The 27,677-nt window shown below is 43.5% G+C and overlaps 2 protein-coding genes across 2 annotated transcripts in view; one reads left to right on the forward strand and one right to left on the reverse strand.

The window, feature by feature from the left end:
- LOC139921705 (low-density lipoprotein receptor class A domain-containing protein 4) overlaps positions 1–13,078 on the forward strand; it is a 164,795-nt gene extending 151,717 nt beyond the window's left edge. The window contains exons 4-6 of the mRNA XM_071912008.2: positions 1,940–2,094; positions 3,839–3,889; positions 6,142–13,078. Of these exons, the coding sequence (XP_071768109.1) occupies positions 1,940–2,094; positions 3,839–3,889; positions 6,142–6,741 (806 nt within the window). The 3' untranslated portion in view covers positions 6,742–13,078. The remainder of the gene's footprint in view (positions 1–1,939; positions 2,095–3,838; positions 3,890–6,141) is intronic.
- Positions 13,079–17,002: 3,924 nt separating this feature from the next.
- Positions 17,003–21,153, reverse strand: fam210ab (family with sequence similarity 210 member Ab). Its single transcript, XM_071912012.2, has 5 exons — positions 21,051–21,153; positions 20,319–20,353; positions 18,900–19,412; positions 18,220–18,331; positions 17,003–17,918 (listed from the first exon to the last, which is right to left on the reverse strand). Exons 3-5 carry the CDS (start codon positions 19,352–19,354, stop codon positions 17,571–17,573), a joined length of 915 nt encoding a protein of 304 aa, XP_071768113.1. The 5' UTR covers positions 19,355–19,412; positions 20,319–20,353; positions 21,051–21,153; the 3' UTR covers positions 17,003–17,570.
- Between the last annotated feature and the right edge of the window lie 6,524 nt (positions 21,154–27,677).

Genomic DNA, 27,677 nt, shown 5'->3' on the forward strand with positions numbered 1-27,677 from the left:
CTGATCCCATCCCTGTTGTCGATGTATCAAATACTTTACAAGAGCACTGTGGGTAATATACTCAGTAAAAATGTACTGTTTCAGAGCTTTGTGGAGAAACTGTCCACTAGAATTGAGGCATTGTAGCTGAAATAGCTGAGTGTACATTGTGCCATTGTTCTTATGGAGCTGCACATACACACTTGGACATGCACACACACACACACACACACACACACACACACACACACACACACACACACACAGACACACAGACACAAACACATAGAGTGAGTGTCCAGCAGTGAGTAAGGGTGTGAGTCAGAGGTCAGACTGGGTGCCAAGACCAGACAAGGTCAAGACTTCTCCTCAGAACAAACCGAGGACACACAACAAAAGACTCTCAGACAGCAGAGAGTCAGGGAGGGAGCGGAGGAGAGAGAGGAAGGAGGGATACACAGAGAAAGGAAGAAGAAGTAGAGTTGAAGAGAGAGAAAGTGGGAGAGGGGGAAGAACAAAAGAGACAGGGAAAGAATGATGGTGGGCGAGGGAGGAATGCAAGAAGAAAGAGAGATAATTAGAAAGAGAGAGTTAATAAAGGCAGGAAAAGAGTCGGCAGAATGCAGGAAGGGACTTGTGGGAGAAGAAGAGAGGAAGATTGAAGGATGGGTCACAAGAGAAAGGATGGATAGAGGGAGAGACAAAGTGATGGTGGGCCAGAGAGAGATACAAGAAGGGATTGATGGGTAAAAAGAGATGGAGTGGGAGGGAAAGAGAGAAAGAGGAGGAATGAGACAGAGTGAAACAATGAACAAGAGAGGAGAGGCAGACGTGACTGTAAGGCATCGTTCACTGTGTCCCAGTGTTGCCCTTGACCTCCCAGTTCAGCTCTAATGCTGTGTGTGTGTGTGTGTGTGTGCGTGTGTGTGTGTCGGTGTGTATCATTGACTGTTGTCTGTAGAGGCGAAAAACACACCAGTTATTCAGCGTCTTCACAAAGAAACTACTGTATGCTGGGACAGACACCACAGGATCGACACTCATCTTTTCTATGATTTCATGCTATTCTCTCTAAAATCCGTAGACACAGACACACACACACACACACACACGCACATTCACAATGTGACTGGTTGACTGGGAGTTTGACCTGTGCTACCCCCTGCTGGAGAATACATGTCAAGACAGGCTGTCAGGGCAGGCAGGGTATCAGTGGGTCCTTAAAAAGTCTGAAAACTTTAAGCCCTTCAAAAGTGTTAAGATGTCTTAAATACAGCTATTAGAGGTCTATTTTTGTCACCATGCAATGACATGTTTCTCTGCGCTGGATGTCCACTCTTAGATGCATACAGAACAGAGATAGTAGTACAATATGGAAAACACTTTTTTTTTTTTTTTAACTATCTACTAAACACAGTTGGACTTCATGTCCCTGAACAATTAATTTCCTGTCATCCTTCTTCTAACATTGCAAATTTATAGTTTCAGAACGCCGTCATTAGCTGTGTTCAGTCAGAAATAGGCAGCTTTTGCCAGCTTTATTTTGTTTTGTAAATTGGTCTTAAATTCAATTCTAGGGAGCATTAAATTGACTTTGGCTTTCTGAATCCTGCAGATACCCTACCAACACACACGTAGGCCTATCCTATTTGGTGTACAAGTGAACTTTGTAATGTTTTTGATGTGTAGCCTACTTTAGAGAGTTGAAACAGTAATGTGTGTATTTTTTTCCATTTCCCACAGTTTGCATTGATTTCTATCAGACATTCCCATTTCCCTGCCCTTTCCCCCCTAGATTATCACCTGCTTCATTGCGTTGCCCTGATCGAATCCCATCGGTAATAAAACGCACCAACATGTTGCCGGCACCTCCTCGAGCCGCGGCGCCTCCGGAGATGAAACTGCTGTAAATGTTTAATGCTAATCCGCCATCTCTCTTCCTTTCTCTCCGTTTCTGCAGCTGAACTGGAGTTTGTTCAGATCGTCATCATCATCGTGGTGATGACTGTGATGGTGGTGGTGATCATCTGCCTGCTCAACCACTACAAGCTCTCCACCTGGTCCTTCATAACGAGGCAGAGCCAGGCCCGCAGGCACGACCACGCCCTGCAACAGGTCAGTAACACGCTCTGTGTGTGCGAGTGAAAGAGATAAACTTAAATGTATTTTTTTCATTTAGTTGTATTTAGATGCTTTGGCAGTACTATTCATCTAGCAACTGAACTGATAAAGAGTAAAAAAGAGTGCAACTTTGTGCATGTGTGGGTGTATGTGTGTACTGTCTGAGAGAGAGCGATAAACAGTACAATTGTGTGTCTGTGTGTTTCTATGCGTGTGTCCATACATCTGTTCTCACTGACTGTCCCTCCGTTGTGACAGTGACAGTACGTGCCTTTATTTCTGAAGCAGGACAGACGTAGTTAACAAGTTGGTTCCCAGTAAAGCTCCATTGAGCTAAATGAAGCCTTTTATCCCAGTCGGAGTCTCTGTCCCAGTTTCAGCGAGGTAGCAGCCTCGCTCCAGTCTGCAAGGTGAACTTGTTGCATTGGTTTCTTCAGAGCCAGACTCCGGCAGGACCTTGATGTTTAATTCACCACAGTTCCGTCTAGACAGCAGCGGCTCTGCCCCCATACAAACAAGTCATCACACAGAGACAAACACACACACGTAAACATAAGCACATCCCTTTTCACATATGCAAATTCAGCCAAAATGGCACTCACTCAAATGGACTCGGGTATGTGATGCACACAGACTTTTACACACACACACACACACACACACACACACACACACAGAGAGAATCAGAAATGACCGTTTTTATCCAAGAGCAGTTGGATGCTCTGCTTGTCGCCCAGTTTCTGAAGACATAAAGAGAGACGGCGGCTCTTGTCAGCCTGGTCGGGCTATTACAGATTATTTAACATTACATTCAGCTAATAACCTCTCATCTGGTCTCTCGCTCTCTCATCTTGCCTGTCACTCTCCACTGTGCGCAGTCCAATCAAAACAATAATTATGCAAACAAAAGCAGACAAAGCAAGAATGCCGTAAATGTAATATAACAAAGCAACAAGCTGGTGATGCCCAGCAGCACAGACAGTGCAACGAGGAAGAATAGCCAACAGCCTTTGCTCCAAACCCGTAAATAATAAGAAATTATGCCTGTTTGTACCCCCCTTTTCTGTTTGTTTTTTGTTGTTGTCACTAAATGTTCTTGACTGTGCCGTCTGAGAAAAGATCCTGAAGTCAAACGTAGACGAAGGAAAACAGCAATTATTTGATAGTCCTGTTTCTTTGTTGCGGCTTTTATCCTGCCTATTTTTAATACGGGAGCTGTCTGCCTTTTGTTATCCCCCGCTCTAAAACAGGGCAGGATTTTGGTTTGAAGCCATCAGGCTTTTCTCAGCATTTTTGTTTCATCTTTTGTTTCCTAGTTAAGTTATTTTTTGGTTGTTTTTTTTCTCCCCATCCTTTGTGTTTAGGAGGAAAATCTGTATTGTCACTTTTATTGGTCTCACTTTAACATCGCGCCTCAAACATCAGCCCAGATTATCCATAACTACTGTGATTAGTCTCATTCTTTCAGACGTAACTGCAGCAGTAATGATTGTTGTTGATTTTTTAAGGTGACGCTCTCAGTAGAATTGAATCTACACTTGAATCCACCATTGATAATGCTGTGTAAAATGTCAGTATAGTATAATATGCTACTAATACACTAGAAAATTCCAGTAAAGCTTAACCGTAAACCTTACTTTTAAGTTTCAGACAGGTATATAACAAGCTTCCAACCATCCTGGAAGCTAACCCATAAATCTGAACCTTCCTGTTTGTCCCTCCCTGTCTCGGTGTGTAGGATGGGTGTCTGTGGCCTTCGGACAGCGGCTCTCGACAGGGTGCCTCAGAGGTAAGACCGCCGCCGTCTTGACCCCCTGTCAACCTCTCAGCCCGGCCTTCCATCTTCACTGTGCGGGGGCAGGCAGAGCAGGGCTCTAACAGACGGGCTCTTCAGTGTATTGATGATAAAATGCCGCATGTAGCAGCTTTTAGAGACGTTGAGAGCAGGTGTAGAGAAAAAGCAATGGCTATGGAGATGGCAGGTAAAAAGGAAAGAAATTAATGAAAATAACAGAGAAAGGAGACCTCTACCCACTGAGTGATTTCCCCTCTGAGTGATTTCCCTTGCTCTGTCTCCTTAGTTCTTCTCTGTTTCTTACTTTTTCTTTCTTTTCCTAGTTCTCATTCGTACATGAACACTCTATGGTCACAGGAATTTGAGGGCACTAAGACCCTGACCTTTGCACTCCTTTATTTTTGGTTGCTTGTAAATATTTGATGATGCAGGAATTGGCGCTCTGGAGAAGAGCGTCAGCTAAATGCCTAAAGTGTCAGCAAAAATAAGGCAGAAGAAGGGAGAAAAACCAACAGTGGGGTGAACAGAGACAGGAGAGAAAGGAAGGCAGGTGAAGGGTAGTCAGAGGGAGAGAGAGAGGTAGAAGAGGATGGAGGGATGGAGGGAGGAACAGTGGCAACGTTAAACCGCCCTGAGAGACCTGGGAAAAAAAGGAAAAGGCCACGGAGAGACAAACAGAGGGAGACGCAGCGAATGAGTGTGGGTGGCTGATAGATGCAGGGGAGGGAGGGTGTGTGTGTGTGTGTGTGTGTGGTGGGGGGGTGGATGGTTTTTGGTGCGTCATTAATCAGCAACACCTCCCCTGACACTGTCTAGACAGCCGTCTGAGAGCTGCCCTGCTCTGCTCTGCTCCCCTCTATCAGCCATACACCTTTTCTCTTCCTCTCCCTCTCTCTCTCTCTCTCTCTCTCTCTCTCTCAAGCTCTACAGCTCTTTCTGTCTCTCTTCCTCTTTATCTCTTTAGCTCTTTCTCTCTCTCCCTCTCTCAAGCTCTACAGCTCTCTCTTCCTCCCCTTTCTCTTTCTTTCTCTCACTGTGCTTATCTTTCTAGCTCTCCCTCTTCCTCTCTCCATCTCTCTTTCTTTATCTCCCTCTCTTTACCTCCATAGCTCTCTCTTCCTCTCCCTTTCTCTCCATTTTTCTAGGTCTCCCTTTCCCTCTCCTTATCTCTGCAGCCTTTCTTTAATCCTCTTGGTTCCACTCTTCCTTTTTCTCTCTACCTTCTCCTCTCTCTCTCTCTCTCTCTCTCGATCTCAGTTGCCCTGATTGGATCCTCTGCCCCCCCCCCCTGCAGTTTGTTTCCAGTCTGTTGTTCTCTTCATCCAGACTGTCTTGTCAGTGGGGGTCGACTATTAGAGCCACAGCCACTAATTGAAATCGGTTTCCTCTGATAATGACGCCCCGCAATAGAAAAGTGTTGAAATGGACAGAAATGTGAGAAATGAAGAAATGAATCACACGGTCACAGTCTGAAGAGCTAATTGAGGGGAAGAGCTTTGACAAAGGCTCCAGGAACAAGCCGATGTGTTGAATGTTGTGGCGTTTTAGGGGGCAGACAAGAAGCAGCGCTGGGAAGTACTGTTAACACTTTGGATCACAGCTCCCTTTTACCATAATTACAGTGTAATTTGCCAGTAACTAATTGTAGAACAGTTTTGACATGGCTGGCGCTGTTGCCGTCAATAGGCCCATCATTCATCTGACCCTGACTGAATATTTACATTGAATTGGGTTACACTTAGAAAAATAAGCCATTTTTAATTGAGTCAAACCATGACCTGCTATTCAGCACCTTCCGCATTAGTATGACAACAAGGAGCAGTGTTTGTTTCTGTACAATAACCCAATAATTTACCATGTTTTGTTGCTCCTTTGTCATTTTATTGCCAACATATACGCATTGTTAAGTGCAGGGTCAGGTCAAGACAAGTACAAATTAAGGCAATACACTGTTGATTTGTTGATCATAAAATCAAAGTTTTGCCAGCTGAATGCGGCCAATATTGTTGATGTTGACCAACTGCCATAACCTAACCATCTCTGTCATCCTTATTTTTCTTCTCCTCCTCCTCTCTCCTTCCCTCCCTTTCACCTCCATCCTTGTCCCTCCTTCTCCTCTCATCCTCCTTCCTCATTTTCCCTTCCTCGCTCCTTCCCTCCCTCTCCTCCTCCTCTTCCTGTCCTCTCTTCCTCACTCCTCACTTCCTCTCATCTTCTGTCCTGCTCCCTCCTCTCTCTCTCTCCAGGTATTGTACGCTCCCCAGGCCAGGGAGCGCTTCACGGCTCCCTCCTTCATGCAGCGTGACCGGTTCAGCCGCTTCCAGCCCACCTATCCCTACCTGCAGCACCAGATCGACCTGCCGCCCACCATCTCGCTGTCGGACGGCGAGGAGCCCCCCCCTTACCAGGGACCCTGCACCCTGCAGCTCCGCGACCCCGAGCAGCAGATGGAGCTTAACCGCGAGTCGGTGAGGGCCCCGCCCAACCGGACCATCTACGACAGTGACTTGATCGACATGGGAGGAGGCGGGGGCGTGGGAGGAGGAGGAGTGGGAGGGGGAGGCGTAGTGGGAGGAGGAGGCGGAGGAGGAGGCCCGAGGCCGCCTAGCAGTAACTCGGGCATCAGCGCGGCGAACTCCAGCAGCCACGGGCGCATGGAGGGCCCCCCGCCGGCGTACAGCGAGGTGATGGGCCACTACCCCGGCTCGGCGTTCTTTCTACACCAGCACAGCAATAACCAGAGGGCGGGGGGGCCGGGGAGCAGGACGATCCAGCAGCAGAGCCAATCAGAAAGCACAATAGTACCTGCCAAGGCCAAGGACGGCCAACCGGAGGACCTGGTGTGAGGAAAGAGGGGGGGAGGCCGAGCTGTTTCTGCGGAGGCCGCCCACCCCAGACTTGAGTACTGTGTCTCTCCTCCTCACCCCTCTTTTCACTGATCACCTATAAGGAGTGGTCTCTCTGTCGTTCTCTCTCTTTCTCTCTCTCTCTCTGTATCTGTCTATTTCTCTCTCTCCTCTCCTCTCTCCACACTCCCATGCACAAATGAATATCAACCTTAGCTACAACAAAACAAGGAAAGAGAGGAACCAACCGTTTAATTTCTTTTTCCTGTTTCTTTCTGTTATTGTTAATTCAAATAGCTAGCACTGCTGGGGCAAGATGTATGCACTGCGTGGAGAGGGTTTTTCCAGCTTTGTAGCTGTCTTTCTTTTATTTTTAATCTTTCCTTCATATGAGAAAAAATACAATGCTAGCACAGATTGAAATTATTTGCTTTTTGCCCCCTGGGACGCCTCCGTCCCTGGGATCGAGGATATTTCTTTTCATTTCTTTCGGACCGGGATCTGTGCACAAGCGAGAACTGAGAATCGAGGACTAGCGAACACAACAAACAAGAGACTCACAAATCCAAATCTTAGTGCCAAGGTTCACGAGGAAGCAAAACAAAGGGGGAAAAATGACTTGTCTAACATTCAAAACAAACACAAACACAAAAAAAGAAAAGTTATCTAAAAGTTGCACTATCTATTTGTCGTAAAAGAGAAGAGGGAAATGATGCTCTACGTATGTGATGATAATGATGATGATGATGTGTTGTTGTTTTCTTATTTTTTTGTCCTTTTCATGAATGGACTGACTGACTGAACTTTGGCTCCAAAGTTGTTTGAACAGTTGGGAGCAAAAAGTATTATAAGCTTATGTCCTTCCTTTTTTGAAACCGCAAGAAATACTCGTACCCAGCCTACGACATCCCTGTCTGCTTACACCACAGGCACAGTGAGACTTAGTAAGAAAATAACCTTGTACTCCTTCACGTCTGTGTACACTTCAGCCTACTGGGAAAGAAGTCTGCTTCCTAACCAGCCGCTGGGTGGATGAACCATTTCTTACTTCTCTGGTAGTTTCTTACAATATTTAACACCGGTTGGGGATGGGTTTCCCAAACCAGAGTAGGTCTTTCACTCTCTCACATACATGAGAGATGCTTGGCAAGCTCATCTTTTTACCAGACAAAGCTCAAATGCTAAAATGAGACTTAACAGTTTAAGGAGAGCGTAGGTCAACAGAGGGAACAAGAAGTGCTTGATATGAACAATTTCCTTTGGGAAATCTGGTGTGCTAGTTGGTGGAGCCACATAGTGAGTTAACCACAGCCTTGAATGAATGTGTATCTTAAATCGTTAAAACATACGCCTAAATAATTTAATTTATTTTCAGTATCTAGTTTGTGAGGTGGACTTGTCCAAGAATAATATGGGGTGGGATACGACTCCAACACAAAAAGATAACATATCTAATTGTCCATCCAGCAGCCTGGTTACAGCAGATCCTTCTCCTCTCAACTCTGTCCCAACCTCCTAACAGTTCCTATGTTCCCTGCATTGATCTCTCCCTCTCCTGTTACTCCCTCCTCTCCTCAAACCCTTCATCTATACATGCACAGTGCATTCTGCCAACAGTCACATTAAACTAAAATCCACCGCCATGACAACGAAGGAAAAAAAAAAAAAAAACACAAAACAAAAGAAGGCTCAGCTCTCCGTCTTCACGTTCTTAAAGCCACAAAAACGAGACAACACAAAGTGAAGATTCCTGTCTGCATCCGCCAGCACAGTAATCAGGTTTTAATGAAACTGTCTGTGGTCGAAGTCAAGGGCTATGGGAGGGTCCTTTTTGTAAAAACCTTTTTGAAAATCTAGCCTTTTTCTCTGCTCATCGTTGCCTTCTCCTCTGCTCTTGCGCTTTCTCTGTCTGTCTCTCTCTCTCGTTTGCGTTTGAAGCCAGTGCCCCGCCCCCCCGCCCAGCTTTCTAACAGTGTTTACCAGCTGTCTCTCCATCATCCCTCCTTCCATCCGTGTGCAGAAAAAGTGCGTTCAAACGATGCAGAGTCCGCCAAGCCCTTTAAAGTGGAGACTGGAGTGGAGCCCTTGTTTGGCAATGTGCTAGTGCAGTCCTCTCCTCCCCGTGTCTGTGTGTGTGCACATTTGTGTTTGTGTGTGTGTGAGTCAGACCTTTTACCAACACAGAAAAGCACTTAATGTTCCTGCAGGAGCATTGTGTGTGTGTGTGTGTGTGTGTGTGTGTGTGTAGCTGAGTGAATTATTAGCCTACTGCATTGTACGAGTTTTGAGATTCAAGGACATATTAGTTATTTTGCGCTGTCCATATTAACACATCATCAATTAGGCTTTCATTGCCACAATCCACATCACAAGTTGCATTAAAGCTGCACAAGGCCAGACTTTTATATAAAAATACACCCGTCTTATCAGCCTAAATCACTAAGTGGGGCTGCAGTAGAGAAGAAACGAGCGTCCCATCCTCTCTAATTGAGACGCCATAGATTCACCCTATTTGCCCAAATGAAATTCTGGTGTTTGGTATGGGCACTGGTGGGAAATAGAACTTAAGAGTGAAATACAAACTGTCCAGAGAAAGCTGGACTCACCAAGGATGGCTGAACCTCTTCACCACCTCCATCTCCATCACACACATAGAAGAAGAAATTTAGTTCCGTTTACTGCAGCAGTTTACTGTCATAACGATACACGATTTCTAGGTAATGAAGTACAAATTTGAACCGTTATCTCCCGCTGCCACTGGGTGCCGCCAAAGTGTGAAGTCGCCCAGTGCAGCTTTAAGGAATATACTCAAAGTGTCACGTCATGCTGACGCAGCAGAGAGGCCTTAAGTTCCCAGTACACCCTCCGTGACGTGAAGCTGAATTCCAGGTTTAATGCCGTCACACCGCGAGGCCACCTGGAACAGTTCCCGTCAGTAGTCAAGATGGAGAACTAGAGGTAGTGGACAGCAGGATGATGTCATGATGATGGGGGAAAAAAAGTTTCTGTCAGTTTGAGTTTGTTTCTTAGAAGTTCAGAATGAAAGCCTTCCAATTCTTTTAGTATCCGTGTGTGTGTAATGCTGTATGTATGTACGAAGGTATGCATGTATCCCAGGTGTGTGTTTCTGGTCAGTGTGTCCATCTGGCTCTACGGTCGTGTGTGTGTGTGTGTGTGTGTGTGTTACTACATCGCTGCTGCTACCGCCGCTGCTGCTACTATTGTTGCTACTGCTGCTTCTTGTGTCCCCAGTCCGCTTCTCCTTCTGTCCATCCTGTCCCTTCAACTAATAGAAAAATAGAAGGATAGATGCATAGAAATCTTCTCATCTGCAGTCAAAAGCACAAGTATTGAGGCAAAAGTTGGTCTTGTTTTGTTACTCGTGTTTTTATTTTAATGTACTGAACACTGGAGGCATATTAAGACCCATAATCAAAAATGGTTCCTTTGCAACATTTTCATTTTATGTTAGACCCATTTTACTAGATGAGTCAGCGGCCATAAAGAATAACGTTACCTTACTGACCCAACACTTACGCCTTTGACTGTAAGAACCCGCTTCAAATCCGCATTTCTTTCCTCTTTCTTTTCTTCCTTCTTTCTTCTGTTTTCTCGGCTTGTTCTGTCTGCGCGGTCATAGCTTGTAAATGGAGGATATAAAGATGAATTTTATGTTTTCTACAAGGAGGTTTGCATGTTACTATTATGTGAGTAAATAAGGTGCCTAATGTTCATGTTTGAGCAGACCACACCTCAGTCAAATTGCTGCTTGGAATCCTTACAGATGCTTCATCTCGGGTCGACCGACCGTCTGGCAGAATGGAACGGTTTCACAGCCCAAAAATATCCATACAACTGAACCAACTCCATCAGCTCTGTCCCTTTGTAAGCCAATGGACAAACTTTACAACGCTAACATGCTTTTGGGAATCTGGTCCCAGTCTCCAAGAGCTACAGGCTTTTTACATCTAGCTCTTAATTATATATAATAGTGGTCCTGCTGTGGAGAAGACAGAATCAGTCACGTTCAAGTCAAGGTCTAGATAAAACCACAAAACTATACAGGTCCCTTGAAAACAGCACAGAGGTTTGGCAACCGTCGGATGGTTTTTGGCCTCTGCGGGCTCCTGTGGGGACGCCTGGTTCCATGTCAGCAAACCATTGGCTGCCTCTCTGCAAACGGTGACTCAACATTGTAAATTTATAGACCTTAGCTTAGAATTATGGTCGCAACCGGTAAACCGGTAGAAAAGAGCCGATGGGCTCCATTGTGCCAGACGGGAGCAGGCGCTCCAGTAAAGCAACCGAAGCCGTTTCGACCGGTAATTTGACCCGTGTGGAGCAGACATAGGAACCCACTTGCACTCAAAAGCTCCCACCTTCGTTGTGCCTCACTTCCAACGGTGCTTTTTTCAGTAGTCTGTCTTTCTTTATGTTTGTTTGTAAGGTGCTGTATATAACTTGAATATATTATGCACATATCCTACCCAATGGGTAGAAACCACAAAAAAATGTTGTGAATAATGTAATATAATGTATAGACAATATAAGAATTTTAAGAAGGCAGCATCAAATTTGTAAATGCCTACAGTAAAAATGTGCTTTGTCTTTTTTTTAAATGAGAAAACATGGTTTGCAAAGTATGCTTAGAAATATGGTTGCAACACAAATACAAATTACTACTTATAATATTTTGCTATAAATAATAGTCTGTTATGATAAGGATGAAATAACCTCTGGATTAAGGAAGTTGTTGAAAAATTATAAAAATGATAATATCATTCTTTATTGGATTCCTCTTCTAAGAACAACGTTTCACAGTGCTTGCCATCACTTGGGTACTGGCCGGTATTGTTTTGACCACAGTCAGCTAACACGTATATAGTTATATTACACAGATCTTTCAAGAAAACATATTTCATACACGTCAGTTGGAACGGCCTTTACGCCACAACTTCAGCTGGGGAATTTCTCCCCAAAAAGCTCCCAGTTTTCAATTCAACTCGCTTTGTAAGTCGGTGAACTAAAGCAGAACCTTGTTGTGTTGGGAGAGGCATCATATGACCACTGCACATGTGAACCGTCGCCAGTTCCTAAAATGGAAGAATGCATCTATATTCATTGATCTTACAATATTTTAGTTTATTTCAACAGTAGTTTTGTATATCTGCCAAAATATAACACTCAGAATAACGATACTTTACAGTAAAATATTGAGCACACTCACCATCGCTATAGATCTGGCTGAAGATATTACGCTTTGGTTGTGTTAAAACATTTCAGCTACAGTAAAGATGAAGAAGAAGAATTAAGTATTGCAAAGTGTTGTTGAATGGGAAAAAGTCTGAAATATCAAAGGAAAACGGTCATTCCCTTTTGTCAAGATTGGAGAGTTGCACCAGCGTAAAAAGGTGAAATGAGTGGAGGTGAATGATGAATAATGCCGTTAAACAAACTTGTCATTTAACTTTTCTCTATTCTTTTTTATTTTCTACATTACAATGTTATATGTGGCACAGTATATTGGAACAAAAGTCATGTTTAATCTGCAGTCATTTATTTACAGTATGTACTAAAAATAACTCCACTGTACAATAACCGCAGAGCATGTTCATTCTTATCTATAGACGATGTACATAGCAACGCGCCATTTTCTTCAAAGCACCAAATAAGTGGCAGTTGTGTAGTTTTTATTTGGAGAGGTCTCTATTGTAACTCTGGCTGGAGCGCCGACCGGCTCTCCTTCTTCTTATTAGACCTTTTTTTTTTTTATTTTTTTTTTTTTTTATGTTTCCTGCACTAGCTTGAAGAACTAACTTGGGCTCAGACTGATTTTATTTTATTTTCCCCTGCAGCGCGCTCCCTCTTTCCACTTATCAGAAGTCTGTACTCAACTGCTGACAACAAGTAGCTGTTTTTATCGTTCCAGATTTTAATAATAATGATGATAATAATAACAATGATAACGTCTCAACAGTTTGGTATTCTCTCTGTCTTGACAGTTACCATAGGACTGCTTCCATCATGGGTTTTGTAACATCGGTTTGCTTTATTTACAAAATGAATCCTTCTCGTTCCCCCCTCCCCCCCTCTGTGCTCAAATATATATGACTGTATACATACAATACATATACAGTATATATATCTAAACACACGGAGGTAAAATTGTTGTGTATTTTTGCCTCTTTTTATTTAAGCAATTGTGATGTAATAGGTTTTAGGCCTAAGGTCTGTTATTGCAATACTTTTACAGAAAAGAAGAAAAAAAAAATCAAAAAATGTTGCTCTAAGTGCTGTTGTAGTCAAAGATTTTATGCTTGTACTTATGCTGTAGTCAAACTGCAGCGTAATGAATAAAACTTTAAAAGTGATTACTTTGGTCTTTTCCCTGTATTGTGTTTTTTCCCCCTTACTGTTATAGATAATGGGGTTTTCTAATATGAATAGTTGATTCGAGCTTGGCAGCGCCTTAGTGCTGCCACTCAGCTCTTTATCTGATCTCGTTCCACTGACTTACTGATGCAGCCAAATATGATGTGAGGGAGATTTTTGGGGCAGATCAGCAACTTCTCAGACTAGTTAGCCTGGTTTCCCGGCTGCTTGGTGATGCGGGTCGAGGCTCGCTGCACCAACACGATCATTCTGAGCCGATTAATGGGCCGCAACTAAACCAAGAACCTGCTCTGATTTACAGCGGGGAAGACAATTCAAGATTCAGTCGTTTGTTTCTGTATCAAGCAGCTTGTTAGGAATTTACTTTCCAACAGCCTCCAGTCCTGAGCCGCACCGAAAGATGAAAACACCTAATAACGTGCATCATAGCTTCCGGATTGACAGCCAATTTTTTTTTTGAACTGTCAGAGGAAGTGCAGTCTCTGGTGAGCTTTCAGTATGATGCATTATAAAAAATTTAAAGTGTTTCTTCTCAACCTGATGATTTCTTTTCCATGTCTAAGCAGCACTGAAAAGGTCGGAAGAGGGTTACATTAACAATCTTTTTGCCTTGCCTCCTCCCATCTGAGTTTAGCTTAAGCTGAACTTTGTGTGTGTCTGTGTGTTAGGAGTTTTTGGCAAAGCGGCGGGGCCTGGATCCTCTTGAGCCAGGAGCAAATGACTCATTCAGCCCTATAAAGTAATGAAATGCATAAAACATAAGTTACTGTATATTTCAGCGGTAAGACCGGTTTATTTATAGAGAGACCCCATCTGGCAACTTGTCATAACATTCACAGTGGGGTGAAACAAACCTAATGTTCAAAGCACTTAGCCTCACTTACAAGTGCAGAGGGATGTGGGGGAGGGGAGGTGGGGGAGGGGAGGGGGGGGGGGGTACTGGCCCCCGCCCGCCCGCCCCCCCTCTGTCCTCCCCATGAACTTCCCGCTGAAAAAACGCCGGGAGGAGAGGAACCATCCCAACACTGTTTGCGTTATGCCTCTCCTCCCTCACTTTCTTTAAAGTCGACTCGCCTTTTTTTTTTGTTTTTTTTGTTTTTTTTTTTGTAGCTGCCAGATTGGTGATAGCCATGCGGAGCAAATCATGCATACACACCCGTCCCATCAAGCCCGCTCAGAGATAAAAGGGACGCAAAGCAGGGAAGACGCGGCTTCACAGCGCACAGTCGGCCCTGGAGTGTCAACCTCCTTTTTAGGTTTTGAGGGAGAGAGAGAGGGAACACAGACGGGGAGTAGGAAGCCGCTCTCTAGTACACATGCAGTGCTTCTGAAGATGTTTCACATTGCATCAGGAAGCATTCCCTCCCTTTCTCACTCATACTGGTTTTAGGGAAATACGAACCGCGTGAGCTTAGAGAACTAAAGAATACCGCAGATGTTGGAATCATACAGTATCTGACAGTTAAAGATCACTGGGCCTTTCTGGAGACAGTCAGCTTGTTCAACATGCAACTTCTGCTGTCTACACAGACTCATCATGCAAATAGCTGCATTAAAATAGAGAAAGCAAGGCCCTTATAACTAGATGTCAATTCACTTAAACCTAAGCTAAGTCCCTGCATCTAATATTATTGGCCAAAAGAAACTTCCAAAAATGCTTGTATCAACCACATTTCTAGGGACAGAAAGGAACGACTGATGACTGACTAGATATTATTATAATTTGATTAATGTGATAAATTATGACATGCTGTAGGTCACCAAACTGTCAGCTTGGAGGGAACATTGAATGCTGAATGCTCCCTGATGTAAATTTATCTTTTACATGTGGCTTTCAGGAAACTTCTGCTTGAACTTTGCCCTTTAAAAACTCAATTTTAGACTCAATCAAAGTTAGACTCACTTCAGGTCAAATTTAGACTCGCTGAGGTAACGGTAAAGGAGGGATCTGATGTATCATTTAGCTTCATGAACAAACTCTATCAACAAACATGACCTGGTTACAGACTGTTTTGTCAGCTATATTAAAGACGTTTTTAAAGACTTGGCTATAAAACTATTTTTTTTTCTTCGTCCTCTCAGCTGATATCTATGCTGGAAGTTAAGGAAAGGACACGGAGGAGGAAAACAACATTGACTTTGCAGACAATCTGGTCGCCGAGCATTCCTCTCCCCTGACCTGCGTTTCACCTCTCCCCGCCTGGTTTCCCACAGCCATCTTGGCACTCGGCTCGTCTTCGGCCACCGACACACAACCCGACACAGATCATGTTTGCGGCGGAGTGATTTTGGGAACGGCGGCGCTGCTGTGTCCTCTGTGTCACGCTCCCTGTGGGAGAACAGACAGGTGTGTGTGTGAAGGCTTTTGGAAACCGGGCCCCCGGAGAGCCGGACTGTATAAACAGTTGTTCATTAGTTTGGACAGCAGAGGTCAGCGTAGCTCACACTTCCCATCGGGGGCTTGTCAACTCATAACCGCAACATGAAATCATATTTACATACAGATCAGGGAGGATTCATAATGAATGAAGGAGGCAGACTGAGGCACGCTGAGTGTATGACAGCATGTTTGGCATTTCAGCCGGACTGGATGGTACACAGCGGAGGCTGACGGCAAACAGAGGTGTGCAAAGTGTCAAATGTCAAACCATATTTGAGCCTACAGCATCACAAGCATGTGGCATGTTCCTTCAATCAGCGAGGCACCTTCCCTCCTACTGTGCCACCCGCTGCATACCAATGAGTCTGTCCTGGGGGAACAAACATCCAGCGCTGGAACCTCGGCACCCACTGAAAATCCATAATGGAAGCATGTCTGATATAGCACAGGGCACCTCATTAACTATGCAGACAGTTGACCAATCAGAGCATTCAATCATATCTGGGTATGGTTGAGGTCATTAACACCAGGAAGTAGACTGGATATCTAAAACAGTTTGATTCTGTTGAAGGATGAGTTTCTCAAAGGGTGTTGTCCACAGCAATCACAGTTGTAATATTTGAAGTGAACCTTAAATCTGTATGTATATTCATTTTATTCAGTGTAGCAGGTGCTTTTGTGCTACATCTGTATGCATCCATCTTTACTGATCTAAAAATTTTACACTGATCGATGCAGGGCTAGGTGCCATCTTTTGAAACTCGGCAGCCATTGCTGATGCATACGACAATGACTGAATGTACAGATGCAAAACATCTGAATTTAAAATTTCTGTATCACATCTTCTCATGCTTTCCTACACAGTTCTGCACCACATAGTTTTAAACATCAGGTTTTTCCCTTCCTGTGAAAAATTCAGCCTTGGATTGCTGTGATGAATTTCCCAGGGTTAGGATTTAAAAATAACATCTTTGAGAATACAGCACAAGTATTTAGATGATTAGCCTTTTGCTTTATTGAGTCGTGGATTTAACCAGACATCTATTTGAACTTGAGACAGCAACATTTGTCCATTTACCAGTATCAAGGAGAGGACAGCTGGCAACTTTCAGCTAGATTTCCACACTATTTGAATCTGGTGATAATCATTTAAATGTATTACATGATGTGTCTAATGTTTACACATACCGATGCATGTTTACATGTATGACGGACAACTCATCACATGTAAACTGACATGATGATTTTGACTATTTCCACGCCTAGAGCAGCTTTCAAACAATAATCTCACTTTGTCACACCTCAATTTATGCACAATTTTCAGTCAATACATTAGGAGGTACAGACACAAAAATAATGCAATATATTAGCTTTGGCTATCAGATAAAAATACATTAGAAAAAACTGACTTCCTTTCTCCCGACATTATAAAAGACACAAGGTGATACCCAGCCTTCAGAAAGGCTTTGATGGACTAGTACACACAGGTAACTGTGAACTTCAAGTTTTATTTTCTTAGCCACCTAAAGGATCAGCACTCTTCTCTTGCATGCAGTTTCTAGGGCTGCGGTTTTTACACAAGCGAACAGATTTGCTTTTCGACCCATCGGAGCCCAGATCTCTAGATCTTTCCATGGATGTCTGTGAAAGGAAAACATCAGATTCAACACAGCTTCTCCCTAAATAGACAACCTACATAGAGTTGATCACATCCGGGACACAAAGAGTTAAAATCCAGATCGTTTGAGCCTGTCTAGGATGACTGAGCCAGAATGTTGCATTGCCAGGAGTCTGTTAAGCTGCTGTCTAGTCTACACTTAAGAGTGCGTGGTGGTAGGGTTTGGACAATTAGGGATGGTATTTGACACTGAAATAGACAATAAGTGATAACTGAGATGCGTTTAGGTGAAATTTCAGGACAAGGATAGTGCAATCTCTCTCCTCTTTTGAAACAGATTCAGAAAGGCCGTCTGTTACCTGCCCCAGACCCATTCATTACTTGTCGAGACCTTAAAAGGTTCATTTATTCAGAGCCGGCGCCTGTAAACGCGACTCGCTAATCGCTCTTCTTTCTGAAAAATGCTTTTCGCTCAGAGACTTTCTCTTTGGTTTCCTGCAGTTTCTCGGAGAGCTTGTCCTTCGTCTCCTCCATTTTCTCGGAGATGCGCTCTTTCGTTTCCTCCATCCTCTCCGAGAGCAGTTCTTTGGTTTCCTCCATCTTCTCGGAAAACCGCTCCTTTGTCTCCTCCATTTTTTCTGTCAGTTTCTCCTTGGTTTCCTCCATTTTGTCCTGGAAGTAGTCTTTGACCGGCGGCGGTGTGGAGAAGTAGCCGTGCTTGCGGAGATACTGGACAGATAGCGACGTGGCGCCCAGAGTCACAGTGTATCTGGCGGGGGTCGCAATCTGGGTGGAAACAAAGATGATGTTAGACACTGGTTGGTCAACACTGCAAACTGAACGCCTGGATCCAGCACCCTTGAATCGCTTGTTAGCTATACCTACTTTTTAAAATGTATGGTGACTAAGGAAGTGAAACAACTGCAAATTCAGGTGAGCATCAGGCAACAAAAAGATGCTTCAAACTTAAAGAAATCTGACAGCTGGATATTTTCTTGGCAAAATGTTTAGGCCCAGACCGAGGAGTAAACTGAGCAGAAATGTTGAAATAGTAAAATAAAAAACAATGGAGACCGGATTAAATTACCTTGTACATGGCATAGGCAGTGAGGGCGTAGCCGCTGGAAGAGTCTCTCAAAAGGCCGACGACTGACTCTGGAAGACCCATCAGCTCCAGGAACGGCACTACATTCACCCCCCTGAGGGCAACACAAAACAAGAGGAAGGTTCAAACTGGCACACACAATATATTCTCTGTTTGTTTTCTACTTATGCAGCGAAGTGACTGGTAATGCTGTGACACTGCGTTGCATCAGACTGACTCTTACTAACTTTGCTGTGACTGTCCCTTGACTTTTGGGATCAAAAGAAAATGCAAAATGGATTTAAAACAATTAGAGAAAAAAAATATTAAAGCAAAAAATTCTGTACAGACAAAGCAACAAACTCTAACAGTTTGTCTAATTGAATTAGCAACACACAGGATGTAAGTTAACAAATCCTTGAGCCACGAGGGTATCATCACACAAAAAAAAAAAAAACACTGCATCTGCTATATACATAGTATTCTGAGCCATCACCACACGGCCGTCTTGGTAGGAAAATACCAGGTGATTGTAATAAAACAGGTGATTATAATCAAATAACAGCCACAGCCAATGAGCTGTGTATATAGTAATGCACGATATTGGTAGGAAATGCATGTGGCATCATGGGAATACTATGAATAGCAGGAGGTGAAATGGAAAGAAACACAACAAGACTCACTTCATAGCAGCATAGTAGAACGTTCCGAACCAGACGGAGGACGTCACAAGATGCACGGGGATCATCACCTTCCCGTACTGTTTGAACATCTTCTTAAACCTCTGGACCAGACCGATGGACTTGTCCTGCAGGGGGTCCAGCTCCGTGGCGTCACCGTCCCCGGCTTCCGCTTTACGGCTCTGGGTCTCGATCTGGGTGTGAGGAACGGCGCCCGGCTGCGGCTCCTCCTCCGGCGGCTGCTGTTGCTGTTCCCGATGTGGTTTTGGATTTTGCGCTGCCTTGCTGCAGGCCGAGGTGGAGAGCCAGCGCCGGCCCGCAGGCGGCGGCGGGGCCAGGCGGAGGACGCAGCAACAAAACGCTGCCGCCGGGGGTTCGGGGACGGTGACGCCGATCAGCACCGAGCGCACCGCCGCCCACCGCCGCCATGTCGTATGGGATAGGACGCGCTGCATCATCTTCCTCTTCTCCTCCTCCTCTCCTCCTTTCTGCTGCTGTCACTTTCACCTGCAGACCCTGGGTTTGGAATAATAGAAGACATAAACACTGATATACAATTTTATTGAGCACTGATAACATTCTCTTTCACTGATTCACTTTTTGACCCGTTTCAGGTGTAGGGAGCAAACCTTGGAAACCTAACTCTTGCCATGATAAATAAGCATCACAGATTTATTACACATTCTCTAATTGTGATTACTTCTACATAACTGGGGTAATTTCCAGTTAATTAAATATAGTGAAATAAAACTACTCCTTTTGCTGGGGGAATTCAGCCTGCAACATATATCTGAAATAGCTATTTGCCTAACTCATGATAATACCTGAGTAACATATTGAACTTTATATGACTCTGTGACAAAACCAGTGGAGCTCCGACATGTGGGCACTTCAAATCCAGATTAAAATGCAGGCTGTGTGAGGACAAGACATGTAGCTGTGACTTGAAGCCACCGGCGTCCGTATACAGTATTGTCTATCCCAAATGCTGACATTATCTTCATCTTCTGAACATATTTCAGTATTTTTCACATCACTCCAATTCTGGCATCACTTCACTGGTTACCTGTTAGTTTCAGAATTGACTTTGAGGTTGGAAAGCCCTCCCAGAGGAGCGCGGACTGGTACAATCAGTCTTGTTTTATAAATTACTTCTCAAGACCAATTTCTACGTAACCTTGTTTCAGTGTCCTGTTGGTCTTGATTACAAAGCTATTTGTAAACTTTGTTTTTAGAAAAGTGCTATACAAGTGAAGTTACTATTATTATAAAGACATTTTTTAAAACCAGTTACATTGTATCTATGATAAACAGTATTGAAGCCACCAGTTCAGTTGTTCATGAAGGAAGTCACTGAGCAAAACAGACATGCATGGCCCAACTTCCCCTTATTCACTAGATAGATGACAAGTCCTGACATACCTTGTGTTATGATTGCACAACCATAAATGCAGCGCCTGAAACAACAAAGGTGTGAGTGAGAGTTATGCAGCAAGCTGAAATCAAACCACAAATCACAGTGTTGAAGTTCCTTACCACTCCGCTGTAACGGGGAAACAAGAATGAGGCGTGTGTGGACAAAGGTTACAAAACTTCTGACACTCCTACTAGCAGATAGCCAGGGCTAACTTTAGCTAAGAGCTGTGTCAAACTAGCGAGAGATAACCAGAACAAGACAGGAATTTACGTGACTTTCCTTCAAAATAAAAGTGTTACCCAGAAAACAACGCTGCACATGTTCGTCATTAAGGGTCTTATTTTGGAAGTTCTGACGGGAAGTCCAATTTTTTGTTCTGGCTAGCTTGACACTGGCATCTCTCCTAAGCTAATTGACATTGGCCAGTAGTGTCTGGAGGACAGGGAGGAAATCGCTGTTTAGTTCCCCCAGGTTGGCAGGCTAGTTTCCAGAGGGAGGCGGTGGAGAGCCTTTCATCGCATTAAAGAAGACAGTGTTTCTCCTTTTAGAAGCTGGCAGGCGGGCTGAGGCCTGACTCTGAACTGCTGCCAACTTTGCCTTGCTGTCTGACTCCTAACGGCTTGACGTTAGCTAGCTGCTAGCGGACTAACTCAGCTAACGGGCAGACAGAGAAATAAGTGGTCACCATAGAAGTAAAACCTGCTAAAACAGAGGAACAGAAAGCACAAAATACATACGTTGGAAGTTACGGGATGAGGTCCGGATGAAACTGTACTCCTGAGTGCTGACAGCCATGCAAGCCTGCCCCGGCGATGTGTCATTCAAGGACCTCATTTGTCGCTGCAGCAGCGACTGCATGGAGAGCCGCATGTACTCTGCCCGCGCGGTGGGCGATGGGAAATGTAGGGAATGGAGGGTTAAACTGTGACGTGTTCCAAGCGGAGCAAGAAATTCATTTCCCGGCGTGCTTAGCGCAAAGTCCACTTCTTGGAAAGAAATATGAAATTGGCAAGTGGGGTGTTTACACTGTGTTACTGTAAGTGTCCCAGTGGCGACCTTCGAGAGTATCTGTCTTTCATGGGCTGTGAGTGGACCACACACACACACACACACACACGACCCCACCAAATTACAGCAGATATTGATTAGAATCGTGCTAGTTGCTTGGACATTTTTCAACAGTACAAACAACTTAAAGCATACAGACCTTTTCTGCATTACCAGCATTCACAACATACAACCACACAACGTGCCAGCATGCACATACCTACTAGCTGCAATACATGAGCTCTACCAGCAGAGGGCAGACTAATCTCATGCTTGGGAGTAGATGGTTTTCACTCTCACCAAGTAAAGTAAAAAAAAAGAAAAAAGTGTTATATGCGCAAAAATCAATCATCACAAAATTAGTTTTAATCTGTACTCCCGGGATAGGGATAATGATAAGGTTAATATTGAGGTTAATATTAGGATTTGGTTTAAAATCAACCTTTAGTTGAAAATTATGACGAGCTTTGCTAGAAAGTAACAACCAAGGCAAGTGTGAAACTTAATTGATCTCTTAATTGATCTGTCTTGCCCTCCCTCCACAGAGAGGTCAGAGGTCAGGGTCAGCTACAGAGCAGCAGTAGTTGGTAGGGATTCAGTGTCTTGCTCGGTTGAAGAATAGGCTCTCTAACCACTAGGCCACCCCGCCACAGTATGTCTGTGTGTGTGTGTGTGTGTGTGTGTGTGTGTATATGAATCCTTGACTGACCTTCAACAGATTCAACAAGAGAGCAGCGGGTCACAGCACACATCATCCCTCACAGCTGCTTCTCTAGTTACCAGCTCAGCTCACCACTGCAGATGTTAGTAAAGAAAACACTGCAGTTGAAAAACGTGGATTGGTGCATAAGATACAACTATCAGAGAAAACTGTGATAGACAAGGAGTCTTCATTAGTCTAACCCTATTCAGTTTGCGCTTGGACAACTAACTGTCTGACAAACATGTAGTACAGTAGTGTTGGTGAAAAGTTTGAACAAACCATTTGTATCATGTGACACTACAACTCCATTACTAAATAAATTCCTTTGGGTGAAGTGGCAGCTTGCCTTCGCTGGGTAAATGGGGTAAATACTGCTGTACAGGACAGGTACTGCTCTACAGAGTCTGTGCTTTATACTGTATGTTAAATAATGAGAGATGAATATTGGTCCATCCAGCTTGAGTGCATACCTGCACCTACAGCGTCTCTGTTGTTTGTCCGCCTCTCTGCTGAGTGGGCTGGTTCAAACCGGTGGGGTCAGTTGTCCCATTAGTACCTGTAGCTGCTGGTGCAATGCAGGTTTCTGAACTGCAACAAGTTTCTGTGTAGGCACTCGCCCTAAATAGCACAACAGATCCTGTTTTTTGTTGTGAAAAAAACAGAAATATCATGCAAACATATATAAACTTTCAAACAAAGAGTATTGGTCCAGGCAGGTCTAGGGCTGTAAAATCACTCAGGAGGGTGGAGTGAAGTTTTGCACGCAACTAACTTGTGTACACACAGCATGTAGACTTGCACTGCAACGGACAAAGTGGAGGAGCAGCAGGCTTTATTTACCATACAACATAAACAAGAGCATAACAAACCGCCTCAGTACACACATTTACATTGTTGTGCGGTGTGAAAGTGATGTATTGTGCATTTGCTATTCAGCAGAGGTGTTACATTTCTCAGTAGCAGTATCATCTATCACATTCAACTTCACAACATGGCATCTATAACATAATCACAAACAGTAGTGGAGTGGTGTTGAATCTCAGTCACAGAATCGTATAGCCAGAGGTTAGAGAGGCCAGCTTGTGACTGGAAGGTCGCCAGTTTGACTCCTCAGACAAACTGGGAAAACCGGGGTGGAGGTGATGGATGGGAAGCGCTTTCTCCCTCCAAGGTTAAGGTCGGTGGAGCTGCACAGTTGGCACTAACAGAAGAAATCTGTGGTTGTACTGGTCAGCTCCCAGGTGTGGATGTGTGTAATAGTATGATGTGAAGCAGAAAATCAGTGAAAAAGAAAAAGTGGACTCAGTCAACTTTCCTTGGGGGAATAAAGATGAAAAACGGGTGAAAAAAGATGTTTGATAATGTGTTACGTCATGCACCTTTGTCCCTTGTCCTGACATGGTCTATGTATTAGAAGCGCTATGAGTATTTTGTACACTAGCTATTATGTGGAGCACAATCCAGGAAGGCCTTAGTATAAGTATCAGGCCTTGGTAATCATTCTTAAGAAAGCTTTGTGCTCATAGAAGATTACGCCTTTTTTTCCATTATTGTTGACAAGCTCCATTAGCAAGAGTCACACTGGATATGAAGCCTTTTTTCTTTACACTGTGGCAAGAATATCCAGTGACAAGTACATTGGAACAAGAATGTCCGATGAACACAGACTCTCTGTAGAGAATGGAAACCTAACTTTTATATGGTGAAATCAAGCAAACATTTCTAAAACAAACTTCAACCAATATTTCATTTTGGTTGAACTTTTTAGCATGCAATCAACCAATCAACCACCAATATTACCAATATCCGTAGTGGCATGACTTAATTGCTTTCATGTTGAAAATCTATATTGTATTCTACATGGTGTTGCTGGAAAAGAGCAAACATGCTTAGTCAACCTTCCCTGGATAAATAAAGGGAAAAAACCCTACTCCGAACACTTATTTATTAAGTATGCAATACACATTATACTCGCATCTTTTCAATTCATTCTTTTATATGTTTTTCCGTTTTGGCTGCAGTTATCGGTTTACAGCTATTCCTACCAAGAACCAGAAAAAAACGAACCCTAACCATTAGTGGCAGCTGGGGTTTCTTGGAGCCTTTAGCAGCAACTGAAGACGGGTGATAAACGACAAACTCACAAATCTAAAAATTGAAAATAGCTGATGTGAAATGTCTATTTTAACAACCTCAAACAACTTTATAAAGTTTGAGGCTGTGTTACGTGTGACATGATAGTGTACTCAAGGTTCAGCAGCACGCAGACAGTGAAGTACAACAGGATTAATATGAGTCTGTCAAGCATCATCACTCCCTTCACACACACAGGCTGCCTAGAATAGATAACTCAAGTTTACCATTTGCTATGAAGTGGCTATATTCAACAGTTGAGATGGATTATGGATTTATTTAGACCTTTAGCTGGGATGTGTCTTCATGCTATGATGACATGTCAGGCACTGTGTGTTACATTACATGTTCACAGATTTTATGTAAAAGGTAACATCAGCCAAGCGATGTGAACAAAATACGTTTTCTTTGTTGTTTTTCTTTTTATTTCCTTATGCATTAGAGAAAGCCATTCAGGCTGTACACATTTAACAGTAACCATTATATAAGTGTTACACTAACCCTGAGGATGCTCTGTACTGCAGATTGTTCACATTGGAGATAGAGAAACAAACAGCTGAGTGGACCCATTAGTACAATTATTGACAGAGAAAGACACTGACAAACAGGCAGGCAGGCAGATAATCAGACAGATAAGGTGAAGGCTAGGTATAGACAGTGTACAGCTACAGACAGTAAGTCAGACACAATCCATTAGCAGCGATAGGGGAGATGAAGGACAGACAGGCAGGTAGACATACAAGCATCAGACAGACAGTCGACTGGACAGCTTTTCTATTAGATAAGTTCTATTAAACAAGCCATCAGGCTGTTTTGTTGAAGTTTAGCTTGTGTATGTTGCGTTCACTGCCTGCTCCTCATTCATACACAAACCAAACATAGACAGTTCAGGTCCAAGCCTGATTACTGTAACATTGATGCATTCAGATGCATGATGGGTTTATGTTCTGTTTTACTTTTGTATCCATTCTGAGGAAGACCCACACAACCAAGAAATCAATAAATTAAACATTGTGCAAGGGAACATTTTTCCTAAAAGACTCAATCCTCTTCACCTTGTTCTGCATACACACTGTAGGTTTTTCTGATCAGATCCTCTTGAGGCTGGAGCAACACTACAGCAGAAGTGCAGCAAGCATGTTAAATGTGGGATGTATGAAGACCGGACCCGACCTCGTGATACAAGGATGACAGTTGTTTTTTAGTGCTAAAGATCGGCTGAGCATCATGGGTGCATCATTTTAATTTCATGCTTATTAATTTGTCATGCCAGCTTTATTTGGATGAGATCCTCCACTATGTACCATATGAATGTTTGAATGCGAGGCTCAATGCTCCACTTGTTTCAGCTCTTCCATCATGATGAACTTGAACCACTCAGCTGAATGAACACATGCTTTTCTCTGCCTCTCTGAAGCCTGACTGATTGATTTCCTGTGTTATATAGGCTGTTATATACTTTTTTGTGTCTGCCTTACTTCTCAATGACAGCAGGAATCCTGCAGCTTGCACAATAATCTAAATAAGTTTAACAACTGTTAGCATTCCTTGCCATTTGGTCGTATATCAAATTGGCACCCAGTTGTTGTCTGGGATGCCTCAGTGCATTTTGAAACAGAAGCACATAATTGTTTTTCACCCACTGAGCTTTGTTACGTGCAGCAACATGTAGCTGATCCACTTTTGTTAGAAGCTTACTTGCACAGCATTGGTTCAAGGTTAACCCCAGACAAAAATAAGGCAAAAGAATAGTGTGTAGCATTGAAAAGAGCAATAATTGAGGGTTAAGTAATAGATGACAAATACTGTGCTGGCCTCAGCTATGGCTGACGCAGTTGTGTGTCTGATGACTAGCAATGAATACGACCACCAAGGCTATATAAACAGGTGTAGGAAGAACCGCTGGCTTCCCTCCCTCAACCCCAGCTGTTACTTCTTATGAATGATACATAACAAGACCAGGAGAGCCCGAGTTTCACCTGGTATTTCACTAATTGGCATCAAGCTCTCAGTATGTACGATCTCTCCAGTATTACACTAACTTCTACTGAAAGCTTGGATAAACGAATGAGATTCATTCAATGACATAACAAGCGTTATTCATGCACGATCACTTCTGATTTATTTCTCCTCACCATAAAACTGACCTTTCACCCCGGCTGCAGCCCTGTCTGGGTGAGCCATGGCTTCAGTCGGTGTGGGAAGCGCGGTGCAGTGTGTTTGCTCTTAATTGCGGTTCCCTTCTCTCCTCTTCACACTGTCCTCTCCCCTCGCTCCTTTCACCCGCACTTTGCCGTCAGTACAGAATCAGCGGAAACTGCAGCAACAGCTTCCCTCTGAGACTTTAAGACCTGAACAGGTCTTTTAACCCTCCCTGCTGGAATGAAGCACTCTTAAACCTTTTCATTTTCTGCTAAAATATAAATGGAAATTGCCTTTTTAGGTTTGCCGGTGAGATCCAGAGTAGAGGCGGAGGGTTGGGGGGAGGTAGTAGCAGATTTAACTGAAAAACAAAAGATTTGCCACTTCATTAAATTGAAGAGTTTTCTGTCTCTCGCCTCTCGTCATTCAGCTTCGTGCCTACTGACGTGGAACGAGCGATGGATTGATTTAGAAGGGTGTTTTTCTCCCTGAAAGCCTCTTGAATGTGGTCCTGACATGCAACAGTTGAGTGGAGGAATCCAGTCAGTCATCCTTACTCGCTACTCTTGCTTCTGCTATGTATTTTGCTCTCTTTCCACCGCTTTGATCCATAAGTGGTGATCTCACACGGTATTTATGCATCGTTTGTTGTGCGATCTGTGCATTAAATGGTGTTTTATGTCTTATGTGTTTTATGTTTTATTATGTTTGTTGTTTTTTTTTAACCCTGGCTGCAATCTAATTTCCCCTAGAGGGCCAATAAAGATCGACCTGACTTGACTTGACTTGACGAGTCGATTCATGGACTGAAAACCCGAGCAGCTACTCCTCCATATTACCCACACACAAGTTATGGCCCATGATGACAAATGAATCCATTCATGTCTTCAAGTTTAGCAACTTTGGTAACTTTTAATGTTCCCTCTTACAGCTCGTGTTATTATTTTGCTAAACCTTTGGCTTGAAAGTAATATCAGCTTTAGAATTCCCCATGTTCCCTAATGTTAACCTGCAACAATTGGTAGAGGTGGAGACGTTAAAACTTTGATGTTGTGATTCAGCGTGAGAGAGAAGAGAGAAGAGAAGATTAGCTTTTATGACTCACTAACTGAACACTTAGAAAAAAGCATGAAGGAGTCCATTTTGCTATTAGACAATTTCAGTCTCTTCAGTGGGACTTTGGAGTTTGCTAGTTGCAAAAAATAAACAGGGATTTATGTGAGTGTTGGCTGGAGATTGCAGTCACATCTCCTTCAGCTAATTGCCACTCAAACTGATCAAACGTGGTTAATGTAGCGTCCCGGAGGAAACACTTTGATGGGAGTTTATTCTGGAAAAT

Source organism: Centroberyx gerrardi, chromosome 12 (genome assembly GCF_048128805.1).
Source record: "Centroberyx gerrardi isolate f3 chromosome 12, fCenGer3.hap1.cur.20231027, whole genome shotgun sequence".
In the NCBI taxonomy this organism is placed as follows: Eukaryota; Metazoa; Chordata; class Actinopteri; order Beryciformes; family Berycidae; genus Centroberyx; species Centroberyx gerrardi.